Here is a 14,465-nt window from a genome sequence, read left to right on the forward strand (position 1 = left end):
AATCTTCGTCCATCCCATCACAGGCGGATGTCACATACATCTCTGAATAGTCTTTTCCTCCAAAACAGCAAGAAGTTGTCTTATCCACTGGCAGCCTTACAGTCTGGATCACCTTCCCTGCAAGCCAAAAAAAAAATAGGTTAATTTCCAGTGCTAAGGAACAGTGGATAGCACTGTGTTTGCAGGTAAAAATTAATTTGATAATATTATAAGGTACACTGATATAAGTTATATATTATACATATTTATATCATACCAGCATCAGGGTCAATACGGATAACACGTCCTCCATTATAGCAAGCAACCCACAATTTGCCCTCTGAGTCTATGCACATGCCATCTGGAATACCTTCATCCTGCTGCAGTTTGTAGACATGGCGTCGGTTTGCTGGTCAAACAAACAGATTTTTAGTTTTATATTGCATATTGCATAATGATAGCTGTTAAATTATGCAATCATCTCACAAGTAGATTCACCCAAAAGCAAGCAAAAGGAAATGTTTATCTCCCCAGCAATTTTTTTTAGCTTTACTGAACCACTAAAGGCTGCATTATCTATTAAAGAATAAGGACAATTTATCACAAATGCATACACATGACTGATTTATTTGCTTTGCCAGGGGTTACAGTTACAGTGATCATGAACTGAGAAATAATTTTTTAAATGGTTCCCAGAAACAATAGTTTTCACCCCTGTCATAGTAATGCTGATTTTCCCCAATAGCCCTTTTCATGTGCTATTCTGCACTCTATGATACAACAAAATGATTTCAATTTAGGTTTTGTCTATTAATTAGGTTCCTTTTTCTTGTTACAGGGTACCTCCATGCTTTTGTGTTGGTGCTTTAGGTTAATATAGAGTAGCTCCATGTGGGAAATACTGTAAATGGTAAAGATTTTACATTAAATGGGGCTAGCTTTCTTTAATCAAATAGTCTCACTCCCCATGGATTTAGTTTACATTGAAGCTGTGGTGACATGTCCTGCACTATGCACTACTGATCTGATTCTATGATACGTTGAAACATAATCAATAAAAACGTTAAAACTTACATGTTTTTCCAGTTTTCACATCGTAATCTAATGCATCTACAGCAAAGGAAAGGCTGTCTATGTAGTAGAGGGTTTTGTGATCCAAAGACCAATCTAACCCATTAGAGATATCCACCATATCAAAGTGTTTCACTACAGAGTGGTCTGGATACAGGGTGAACAATGAGCCTTGGTTTCTTTCTACAACTGCAGGACGGATTTCCTGAGACATAGTCCCTGGAGAAAAAACATTGATTAACAAAGCTGTCATATTTATCAGCACAAGACAGATATATGATACATTGGGGTTTAGAAATAATGCATTCTTATTTTACATTACAAATGCCATTGACATTTCCTTTTTGAGAATGTTGCCTAGCTGTCATACTAAACTTCTGACTTAGCATTTTCATATCAGGAACCAGGAACAGTGCAGAGATAAAGAGTTCTGTGTTTCAGAGCAACATAAGTATGTTTAGGTTTGTGACTCAAAACAACTCAAATCGAGCATTCAAGCAACTAGTGTTTTAAGAAGGAAACCAGCAATTAAAGCACTAAAATTTCTCTTTTGACAGCTGTAATTTATGTCCAAGGTATTTTTAAATGTACACCACTACCATTGCAAGAAGAGTATAGCAGAAGGCAGCCTAGGCTGAAAGTCTGGTTATTGCTCCACTAAACACTAACAAATCTTTCTTCATAAGCATGCTGCTCTCCCCATATTCCTCGATTCACCCTCCTTCTGCATATTTGAACGCAACCTCCAACCTGGAATGTATTTTTAGGTCACACTAACTCATGCTCCCCTGAGAAAGCCTAGTTAGTCGAAACGCATTGAGTCGAGACATATATCTTCCCTACAAGCGTTCTAAACACGGTACCCCAATATGGAGTTATGAACTTTAAAATAACTGGTAGGAGAGATCTGTATAGTATTCAGTCTAAAAAAACTGAAAAACTTAAGGGGTAGAGAATATACTAATTTATTTATGTTACGGGTAGTCTCTGGGTTAGGGACGTCCGACATACAGATGACTCCTAGATACAACGGGGCTTCCCTGCTCCATGGTGTGCAGGACAAGGGGGGCGGTTTGTATGACTTGCAGAAGAAATCTATTGCTAAACACAGCTGAGGTTGTGGGTTATCTTGGTGAGGGGGGGGGGGAGCATCAACATCTTGTATTCTTTAATGACCAAGACAAACGCTGCAGTTGTTACTTTTTGCATATCACAGCTTGCTCCAGAAGGTAATGTCTTTTTTTGTTTTGTTTGTGATTAACTCACAAACAAACAAACTCAGTGAGGATTTTTTTTAAAGTAACTGACTCCACTCTGCCTAAAATTGTTGAGGCAAACATCTGTCCTAATTGCATTTATTAAAATATTTATTAACATGTACGTGTTCCGACTTACATACAAATTCAACTTAAGAACAAACCTACAGTCCCTATCTCTTTTGTAACCCAGGGACTACCTGTATATAATATTAGACAAGGTTAGCTTGTGCAGGGCTTGTGAATCAGTCATTTCCCTTAATGACTGCCTGGAGGACCTAAAGACTGGATGAATTCCACCAAATGCCTGGGGAACGTGTGTGTGTAGAAAATATGGTGTGGAGCTTGCTGGAAATTTACCATTTAGACAGAAAGTATCAGCTCTTATCAATCCTAATTTTTCCAGATTAGCAAATTAGGGGGAGTCCATAATTGTATTAGCTATGGAAGTTTTTTGAACTAATTTACACAATTGTGTCTCTCCAAATATCTGAAGGTTGTATAGAACATTACCACCTAGTTCCTCCCTTCTCCTGATTGTCTTTATCTTTTTATTGTTAAATTTCCAAAATAAGACACTACAAAAAAGACATAGGTAAAAAAAAGAGTCATAATACAAAAACACAAGAAACCATAAAATACATATTGAACTATCAAACTATAAACCCACCATTAAAAAAAAGCAAAGAAACTAAATTTTTCACTAAAACCTCTCTATTCTTTATCTTAACAAAATCCTTCACAGTGCAACATTAGATTCAAATATTAATTGGCAGTAATACTTGTTACGATTATTACAGTACCCAAATATTCCCATTGACATTGACGCCACGTATAATAAAATTTGTTTTTAAATGTTGCCAGCTCAAACTGGACATGTAAAGCTATAGGAACATAAAAATTGATAAGTTCCACTTAATTTAAGTGTAGCTTTAGGGTCATTATATTTAAGAATTGATTATTGTTAAAGCAAAATACTCTTTTAGAAGCCCCCAACAGTTGTAGTCGAAATCCTGGGCCATATTCCTGTTATGGGACAATGAAACTAAGTTGAATACGCTTCAATGTGAGTTTATATTACTGCCTTATGTTTAAGGTGTAGCCCGTGAGACATTGCTTTCATTGGTTTGTGCAATTTTAATGTGTATCATTTAGAACACAGGTTTGCTGCAAATGGGAACAAGAATGCTGTAACAAAATATAAAGCAAATTACTTTTGATCAATATTTCAATGAATAGAAAACTTAAGAATACCTGCAAAAAATCTTCCTTGTGGGTCAACTTTTCCATCATTAAAACGATTGTTGGGCTTGTCTTCATCAACTTGGGCAAGAGGGGTTACTGACTGGTCCTCCCAATTCAGAGCAGCAAATGTAGTGCCTGTGGCAATCACATAGCCACCTGACTTCCGAAGTGCAACAGAGCCAACAGGTTCCTCTATAGATGGAATATAAGAAATGCTGTCAGGCTGAGGTGGACCTAATATGTGCTGTACACTGGGGTCCCCCTTAATTCCACTGTTAGCTGGCTACCATAAATTCATGATAAAATTGATAAAAAACAAAAAAAACAAACTATAACCAACATTGGGTTTATGTGACCACCACCAACTTTTCCTCCTTTGTTTCCATAATATTAAGCTACGCCTAAGAAACCAGTTGGTACCCCTGCTTCACACAGTTCCTAGGTTGAGGACAAACATTATGAGCTTTAGATGGGATGAGGCAGAAAAATTAGGCATTATTCAGCTATAAGCATGCATAATTCAGGACATGTTTTAGTGAGGCTATTGTAATGTTTATATTTTTTCTTGTAAACCACTCACATATTTAGGTTGCATTCCCACTAGTAACACCACCCATAGGATATGTTCCTGGATTGTATGGATTATTTTTAAATTAAACAAATTTATACCCAAATAATGGCCTTGGAGTGTTTCTTTGACTAGCTTAGATTGTAAACTGTTTCAGCACAGGATTTGTGGTGAAAAGTTTAAAGACTAAAGAAGTTTCAGAAGTTCTAAAGAAGAACATTTCCATTAGGTTTGTATTTCGGTTCTAACCCATCTATAATGCTTGCACAAGACATGGCGGTGTGAATGAAATCTGGACAAAGCACAGACAGCAATAAAAAAAATAGTTATCTGTGCTTCTATTTCCATCATGAGAAAAATGGGGAAATAATCACAATAAAACACATTCTAACCCTTTCCTGATCTCTTCAAAATAAAATATTACATTTTGGCTTGGGTGATGTCATTTGTAAAGCATTCTGGGAATTTGTAGTGTGTGCTGTATGAACTTACTTAGATTAACAGTCTGAATTTCTTTAGTATTGGGGTTCCATCGGCAGACCTTCTGTCCTGTGATGTCAACGTACACTAATACTCCTTCTTTATCGTCCCAGACTGGAGATTCTCCAATCCTGTATTTCTCTGTCACAACACATTCGATCTTGATGGATGACATGGTTCTAGAAAAAAGCAAAGTATTTATCACATAAAACTTTATGGCATATATTTTTTTTAATTTTATCTTTTATTCCGACAATCCAGAATGTAATAATACAATGGTTAAATAACAGGTTAACAACATAGAACACTTGATGAAAGGCCAGTACCCTAAGTGATATCAATATGTTACTGAAGTAATTGTGCTGAGCCTTTATATTGTAAATAGACAAGGAAAGGATAGAAAAATTAGTGGCTTTTTATGGCAAACTTGATTAAAACTAGATAAAATCCTTTCTTTAATGTGTATAAAATAATCCTACAAACATACCAGTATACATAAATCATGCAAACACAATAAGGGAGAACCTTTTGTGCTTACTATACATATTATAAAATCTCTTAGCAATGTATAGTATTGATGTGTTTTAGAAAGGATGTTCATCCAACACTAGATTAGTAGATCAGAATAATTCGTACGGTTTTCCCCGACGCATTTCGCCCTAATGGGCTTCCCCAGGGGACGAGACTCTACAATTCAATAGATCATGGTAAGTACACAAACTATAAACCATCAGTAGAAATACATAATGTTAGATTCCTTTTCACAAGCTGTAACTCACTTGATATATTGACCCGGTAGAAAGTGATGTGATGGGTTCTCCCTTATTGTGTTTGCATGATTTATGTATACTGTTATGTTAGTAGGAATATTTTATACAAATTAAATAAAGGATTTTATCTAGTTTTAATCAAGTTTGCCATAAAGAGGCAATTTTTTAATATCCTTTCCGTGTCTAGGTTAACAACATAGTCTTAACACAATTAGGGTCACATTGTGTTGCAGGGTTATATATAGATCAGCGTAAGAACCCATATACATAATAAACCGGAGTGTCGGGTGGAACATTATCCAATATAACTTAGAAGGATCAGGGCTTGAACAAGGAAGGGGGTATTATGGGGCATGAGGAGGGTGGGGGGGGCTATAAAGGAAGAGGGGATAGGGGTGGGGGTGTGAGAGTACACAGGAACAAGATTAGTCCAGAGTTGGGTTGGATGAGCGTGCAATGATAGAGCTGTATTCATGTGTGCATCAGGGATTTCTTTTAGCGTTTTCTGGGCATGGTAGAAATGTGTAGTAGAGCCAATTCTGGTATATTTGTAATGTCAATATCAGTCAGGCGGCGGAATATATTCACCACTCCCAACCAATATTGACCCACAGTGGGAGATGTCCACAAAGTATAAACTTTGCACCGGCAGGTGGGATCAGAATGGTTATACATCGTAGCCAGGGTCACGGGGGTGCAGTACCATCTGATGAGTAACTTGTGATTGAGTTCATTGTATATATTGCAGATCGAAGTCTCCAAAGTATAAAAGGGCCTCACATTTCTCGTCTGTGAATTGCATTCCCAGATCAAACTATTTAGGGCATATTTTTAAAAATGTAGTGAGCATAGGCACATTTCCATGTGTTTACAAGTGTTCAATGCAAAACTGGAGACGGCTGATAAATGTTTAAATTACCTTCTAAAGCATTGCTCTTACAAAGGAAGATGTAATCTCTATGTCACTAAAGGACTACAGTAGTGATGTAGGAAACAGCAGGAGGAACCCCTGAATGCAGCAGGGACAGGGTTGTACTGCTTGCGGAGTTCAATGTTGGGGTAGGGAAAGAACTTTTATTTTTTTATATTTTAAAACAACAGAATCGCTGCCGTATATAATAGGATGCTATTTGAGTGAATCAGCTATGAATTTCACTTTTCCTCCTTGGAATTTATACAGGGCAAAGGAGAGAAAATGGCTGGGTAAAGCAGAGTTCACATGTAATATGTAGTTGAAATCACCCATTACTCTGATGTTGTGGAACTAAATCATTTAAAGTGAGGGCAACAAGCCACTAAGGATTTATTCTTAATTTTTTATTAATTATAGCTGCTGGAAAACATACAATGAGCTACTTTTGTTTGACAGTTGTCTCTAACACCTGTTTTAGAGGCCTAGAGATGTTTGGTTAACTCTGACAAAGCATACAGTAAATTCTTATAATGTAGAATGCTCCACAAAGTGCAAAATGCCAGCAGCTAACCCTGTCATAGCAAAGCACTACACTGAGACATTGGCCTGATTTATGAAAGCTCTCCAAGGCTGGGGAGGATACACTTTAATCAGTGGACCTGGGTAATCCAGAAAACCTGGAATGGATTTTTAAACACTCATTTGCTAGCAAATGTTTACAATTCTGGACCAGCTCCATTCAAGGTTTGCTGGGCCTGATGTCTCTGGAAAGATTCCTGTGGAATAGAAAGCTGGCAAAATCTTGCAAGAAGCTATTCTAGTTCATTGCAAGAGCTCCTTCTTGCAAAATTTTATCTGCTTTGTGTTCCACAGGAATCTTCCTGAAAGGACAATGATAACATCCACATCTAAGTGCCAGAGTTGGAAGATAGCAGTAAGGTAAGTGTAATTCTTTTTTTCCACTTACAAAAAGTAGGTGATTTGTGGAATAAGACGAACCCCAAAAAGCATAAGCAGACCTTCCATTTGAGCTGAAGGCCTTTAGTGGCACTGTAGTCAGTCACTTTGTTATAAATAGGTTAGTGGTACAGTTAACACCCTTTGCCCGTAAATAAAATGGATTTGGGAATGGTAGTCAATATTACTTGGTGAATATTTTTTGTACATACCTACATATACTTAAATTTTTTTTATGTCAATGATTTACATTTTTTCACAGAATAATTTAGACTTCACAATCAGTTTGTGCACATCTAAGCACATAAAGGCTTGGCTACACCCAGTCCCAACAATTATTTTTGTCTTCACAGCATTTTCATAATGAAATCAAGCTTTGTATGTGTTAAACCTCATCCACACACAAACTTGCAAAGTATCCCAATATTATGCAGTATGTAATGAACTTTGGAACCTGTATAAATAAAACCTAAGAAATTCTTAAAGAACACATTCATCAATATGGCGTGCTTGCTGCTTGTATTTCCCTTTTCACTGTTGGAAAAGACTGGCAGCTAAAATGTCTTATACCTCCAGTACTTACTCTTTACATTGTGAACACAATATATCATATATAATATTCTTAACTTATGAATACTGAGAAAAAGAGTTTTCTACTGTTCATAGCAAACAATAAGATTACTTCATATCCTCATCTGCACTGCAAGACGGTAAATGAGTATGTCCTGTGTCTGCGGTTTGTATCAACTCCGGGGAAGAAAGTCAATGGTATTAAATCTAATAATGAAGAGGCTTCGCACCTGAGACTGCAAATTTATACAGCTGCCTGGAGCTGATACGTCTTAATACTAATTATTACCTGTCATAACCTGTTTAATATTTTCATTATAGTATACTAAAGCTGGGAGTTTTTTTTATTCCTAATGTTCACAAAACATCCTCGAAATGATGGCACTGATTTATTATGTGAAAAAGTATAGGACTTAATTTACTCTTTATGATTGTATAAACAATATTCCCATTCATCATGACATTGGCCTTAATTAATTCAGCAACAAAACAATAAAATGAACCTCCTGCGAGTTGTCCATATAGGTTCAAAAGGGTCACTTTAATGTCTGACCCCCTTCCATTACTTCCCCACTACTCTGTAAAACCCATGGAGCAAAGAGAATTTCCTGGCAATTCTGGGTATAGAGGACCATTTGACCATTCTTCTTTAGCAAGGTGAAAACACTAGTGCTTGGCAATCGGCTGATCCGGCTATAGTGGGGAGACATTATAGGTCTGTAAGTCCAGTATGAATGACCTAACCCCTGGGGGTTGTCATCAATTTGCCCTGGATTCACAGGCACATAGTGCAGATGTAGGGAGGGGAGCAACCCTATGATCAGACCAAAGACTGCAAGATTTAAGTTATGTTTACTGATGAAAAAATGTTGCTGTCAGAGAGAGGGTTGCATACTAAAAAAAAAACAAAAATAAAAAAAACTTTAGTTAGACCTAAGGATATACTAAACTACCATTTGTTAGGATAAGGAGGTCATTTTAGCATTCTTAAACCACATTTTAAAATGCTTTCAGTGTTAATGCAGTTGAAGGAATCAATCTGAGTGTGTTGAAAACTCTGTAATAAAAACAATCATAGAATCAGATGAAAAACAGATTCTGCTATCTTATGATTTAGTGTCTCCAGTCTGCATACAGGCACACAATTAGTTCAGTGAGTTAAATCTGACTTCATTTATATAGAAATGGCTAATGACTTAAAAAACATACCACTTATGTTGTATGCACTGTATAAAAGTTAGGTCACATAAACAGTAAACAGTGTCTAGTAGTAAACAAACAATTCTAACTTTGTACCCACTCACAGGTAGTATATTCTGAATCAGGAGCCTAAAAGTCTGAAGATTAGTCCAGAAGCAGACATATAGTTACAGCAAGGACACTGGTGCCTGAGTTTAGAAAACAGCTAGTAATTCTTTTTTCAAATAGGAAATTCTATCTATCCTATTTCCTGTTACACAGTTTGTGTGGCATGAAGGATTAGATTGCACTGCAATCTGGCATCACCAGTGATCTGAATACTCCACCTATAGGGAAAAACATGTAACACTTTGCAAACTCATCTCACTCATTTCAGAGTTTGAATTTCACTCATCAAACAACCACACTTAAGCTACGTACACACTTCCAATTATTATCGTTGGAAAACGAACGACGAACGATCCTGCACGATATATACGAACGATCGTACACACGAACGATGTTCAACGATCGTCGTCCAATCCGATCCGCCGGTCCGGTCGTTCATTTCCAACGAGTTTCCTCGTTCCAAAAATTGGAAGTGTGTAAAAGTACAATCAAGTGACAATAAAACAATCTTCTATACGTCACCTTTATGAACGCTTACCAGTTTGTACATGGTGATGATTTGTTTTACTGACACTTTTTATGTTTCCAACATATTTTTAAAGTGAAGGGTATATCGAGATCATTACTTTGATGGTGGTGATCACAAGAATTTATTGGAAGTTATTTTTGACATAATAAACAGCATGAAAAAATCTATCATTTAGCCACATACACACGTGCAATATTAGTCGTTGGAAAGGATCTTTCACAATCCTTTCCAATGACTAGCACTGCACGATGCATGAACGAGTTCTGTACATACAGCACCATTCTGTTCTATGCAAAGGGGAGAATGACGGAGCGGCACCCTGCTGTGCTCTCCCCCCCCCCTTCCCTTGCATTAGGATCGTTAGTCGTCCATCGTCCGTGGATCCGCCAGGATGGTCATTCGGACGATGGACGACTGCCGCTGTACACATGCCAGATTTTCGCCCGATATCAGCCCTGAGACGATTATCCGGCGAGAACCGTTGGATGTGTGTACGTAGCTTTTGCAATTGACTACAAATACTCAATGTACTATCTGTAATCAATCACACCATTAATGGGTAAACATGATGGTTAAACAACTGATAAAAAGGATTGAATTTCAATTTTGTACTGACATTCTACTCAAATATTAACTGAAAGTATTTTTAGATAAGCAGTTTTTGATTTACTAATGCATCCAGTTCACTGTTTTTTATATACTGACTGAAGAAAATATAGGCTTAGCGACGTGGGCAGATCAATTAATTATTCTCAGAAAAAGTGAAGGGTTTTAAAACTTTTTGAGTCCTCACTTACCTAAGTGAATTTATTGTGAAGATACTCCTTCACAATGAGGATTCTTAGGTTGGTTTCAATGGATTTAGAACAGTTTAAAAACACCTGCTGGTTGTTTACATTAGAGAGCTGACAGTCTGCCAAAATTCTGTTCTTATGGAAAAAATATATGCTCAATTTTGAATTACCAATATCCAAGGCTGACACTTGAATCCCTTTATCAACCAACATACATATCTGCTATTCATTAATGGAGTCCCTAAAGTTAGTATTCCAATGCATCAGCCCATTACTAAAAAATAGTATGCATCCAGACTGTGTATGTCAGATTGTTACACAATGGTATCAAAATGCCACAGAAGATACAGACAGAATATAGTAGAATTATACCATTATTTATGTAGTTAGTAGCATATGAACTAGAGCAGGACCAAACTCTAAAAAAAAAAAATCACACTTACCTATAATCTTACAGATTCATTGAACCATTTACAGGTTTCCTCGATTGGGTCTCACTGCACAAGCACGAGATCAGGTGACATAGAAGGAAAAAAGAGGGCTGATCTCACTGCACATGCATGAGATTGTCTTTTTTTTCTCCCAATAAAGAAAAGGGAGGAGGCCGAGATCAGGCACGTGCAGAAGGCGCAGCCAGGAGCTTCCTTGGATGTGTGACATAGGCCTTGGTAAACAAGACAGAAAAGGGAGGTGCACGCTTTTCTTTAAAAAAAAATAGAAAATAAAAAAAAAAAAAGCCACATTTTACTTTATATTAAAGGGTTTGCTATCCTTTTTTGAAAAGTAAAAATTTTAAGTTTAGGTCCGCTTTAAGAGCAATGATCTACAACAGCCATTCTCAACCAGGATTTAATGGAAGCCAAAAGGTTCCTCCAGTGGTTGTTTTGTTTGGGGATCCTTGAGCTTTGGCTGACTGACTTTCCATCCAATGGTGCCTGCATGGTTCCGGGCTCAAATAGAATTTTGGAAACCACTGAAAAGGGCATTCTTCCCACCAAACCTTAATAAATACTTTTTATCAGGGGTCAAACTCAGAAGTTATTTTAAGGGTTCACTAGTCCACAATTTTAATTTACTAGTGCAAATAGACAGTGGCCAAGGATTTCTAAAGATAAGATCCAGTACATAGTTTGATTCTGCAAAAAATGCAATCTACATGGCTGATCTTCATCTGGCAGTGAGTCATACCCTAGACAAAACTCCACAATATAATACTGTAGATCTTACATACGGTTAAACGTCCACGCTTGCTTCTCTGTGATAGCTGGAATGCTATCTCAGTTTACAGAGTTTTATCTGTCAAGTCTATTAATAAATAACTCCATTGGTTAATGCACCTTTGAAACACCAGTTTAGCATGATTAACAAAATATTCTTGGCTAATCATCCAGAAACCTTGGGCTTCTTCAGCATTTTCTCTGTTCTGTGGGACTAAGTTTGGAAGTGGGTCAGGAAAAGGGCAATGAATTTTTACTAAACTAGCGCAAATCTCTAACTAGATATTAAGCATGGGCTTAATGAACGCAAACTATGCATGGTAAAATAACCAGTAAGCTCAGTTTTAGAACACCTAGTGATTGTTCCCTACTTTTACTTATGCTTTACATTATCAAATCACACTTGGCCACAGAATCCACTTTTTTGCTCCATAGCAGCTGATTATATCCATTACTTATTGGGCCATGGCGGTGTATCTTTTTCCAACTTCTAGGCAAAAGCACATCTTTGTTAATTTGTTACAGCTTTCAGGGAACAAAATCTCTGATTCTCTGAGGAGATCCTACAATATAAAAAATAGACCAGCAACTTTGTATTTGTTTTCTTCTTGTTGCAAAATTTGACTTTGCTGCAAAATTACAGATTTCAACAAAATTTCACTAAAGCAAAAAATCATAGTTTTGCTCATTGACACTGATCATCAAATTGACAGCCATTTAAATTTTGTACTTACCTTTCCTTTAGAAAATTTTCCTTTCCTGGCACATAATCATAGTCGCCTATCCCTTTTGCCCTACAGAAATGAGTGCCCTGTAGATTTAGGCCCGTAGGTCTACACAGTAATGGCACTGCTATCATTTAGATGCACATCTGGACTACTTTAACATTCTCCTCTCTGGTATTCCACTAACCCGACACTCTCCTCTACAATCTATTACACTGCACAACAATGATTTTGCTACTGGGAATAACACGTGTGATTTACATGATATCGAGTGCGCGGATTCCAAATCTGAACTCAGAATTTGCCTAACACGTACACATTTTAAGGTATAGGCGTGCTATAGCTGTTCAAATGGTCGGTAATAATGTATTTTTTCATGGGAACAATATACCAGTTGCAGCTACCACTATGCCTGCCACCTCAGGTGAATCAAGATGCTTAACAACACAATGGTTAAACGGGAAAAGTAATAAAATGCCAAAAGACCATCACTCAAACTGCTTCTTCTGTATGAGTAAAATTGCTGGGTTTTCGAAGAAGACTAAGTCAAAAATCATCTATCCTGATTGTGAATCTTCTCTGAATCCAGTGCCAGGCCCTCCTACATCTGTTGTTACTGACCATGACATGTTGGATGAGGAACAGGAGGATGATGTTGATGTTAATGAATGTTATGAACCCCAATTTGAATAGGGTAAGCCACATTTTATAAGATTTAGAAGATCTAGTAAGGGACATGTCTTTGCCAAAAGAGAAGTCTGAACTGTTAGCCTCTAGATTAAAGAAGTGGAATTTTCTACAAAAAAGAAACAACTTCACACATTTGTGATCTTCACACAAAGTTTGCAGATTATTACAAACTGGAAAACAACTGTGTGCTTCTGTACTGACGTAAGTGTTCTGATGGAGTTAGGTTGCGAATACATACCAGAGCAGTGGAAATTGTTCATAGACTCACGCAAAGCAAGTTTGAAAGCTGTATTGCTGCATAAAGGTAACAGAAAACCTTCTGTTCCTCCGGCTCATGCCGAGGTAATTAAAGAGACATACGAATCCATGGAGTTCATTTTGAAATTAACTATTAAGAACACAAGTGGAACGTTTGTGGTGACCTGAAGGTGGTGGCATTCCTTCTTGGCCTGCAATTGGGATATACAAAATCTATGTGCTTTCTGTGGCTGTGGAACAGCAGTGATGACAGCAATCATTACAAAGTGAAAGAATGGCCACCCAGGCCTGAACATACTGTTGGCAAGTACAATGTGAATCGTAATCAGCTTGATCCACAGAAAGTTTACCTTCCACCACTTCATATTAAACTTGTATTCATTAAGAATTTTCTAGTTGCAATGGATCATGATGGTATGGGTTTTTTCAGTATCTGAAGGACAAGTTTGGGAAAGTTATAACAGATGCTAAACTGAAAGCAGGCATTTTATTTAGTCCCCAAGTCCAGAATTTGATGCATGATGCCACAGACAAACTCAACCCACTTGAACTTGCTGCTTGCGATTAATTCGTGCTAGTTGCACAAAACTTTCTGTGCAACCAGCGAGCTGAAAACTATGCTGAACTCGTGAACAACATGCCAACAGCATACCATTAACATGGCTGCCGAATGTTCCACCAGGACATTTCTGTTATGGAAACAAGATATCAAGGCCGGAGCAACCCCAACATGATGGGCGACTACTGCAACGGGAGACAGTGGAGAGCCACAAACGCAAGTGCCTGAAACACTTCTGAAGTACATGTGTGCTGAACATGGACTCAGGTGAATCATGTGTAATTGTATAGATTGTTGCAACATAAAACTGTTTTTGTAATGTCATGGAACGATGAGGCAAAATTTAGTTATGTGTAGTGATTACATAGTAACTGCAGAACGAGAGAATGTAGCTAATCACGTCTATACGCATATATAACATAAGATCCTGCCATACTAGGCAGAATCAGACATCAGATTTAGATTAAGTGCACTTGATTTAGTATGGGACACATGGATTAGGCTGCAGCCAGACTCATCCATCCTTCTCACCACTTCTCTTCTGCTGCTTCTTTTTGTAGTTCTCTTCATTGGCTT

At 37.4% G+C, this 14,465-nt stretch overlaps 1 protein-coding gene across 4 annotated transcripts; it reads right to left on the minus strand.

Moving 5' to 3' along the window:
* On the minus strand, positions 1-11,722 carry RGN (regucalcin; the record flags this gene model as incomplete). Of its 4 annotated transcripts, none has more annotated exon segments than XM_072412672.1 (6): positions 1-117; positions 257-388; positions 1,054-1,269; positions 3,561-3,743; positions 4,612-4,778; positions 11,672-11,722. In XM_072412672.1, coding segments are annotated over 5 exon segments (811 nt in total), but the record flags the coding sequence as incomplete, so codon positions are not given.
* Between the last annotated feature and the right edge of the window lie 2,743 nt (positions 11,723-14,465).

Source organism: Pyxicephalus adspersus, chromosome 1 (assembly GCF_032062135.1).
Source record: "Pyxicephalus adspersus chromosome 1, UCB_Pads_2.0, whole genome shotgun sequence".
Taxonomy (NCBI): Eukaryota; Metazoa; Chordata; class Amphibia; order Anura; family Pyxicephalidae; genus Pyxicephalus; species Pyxicephalus adspersus.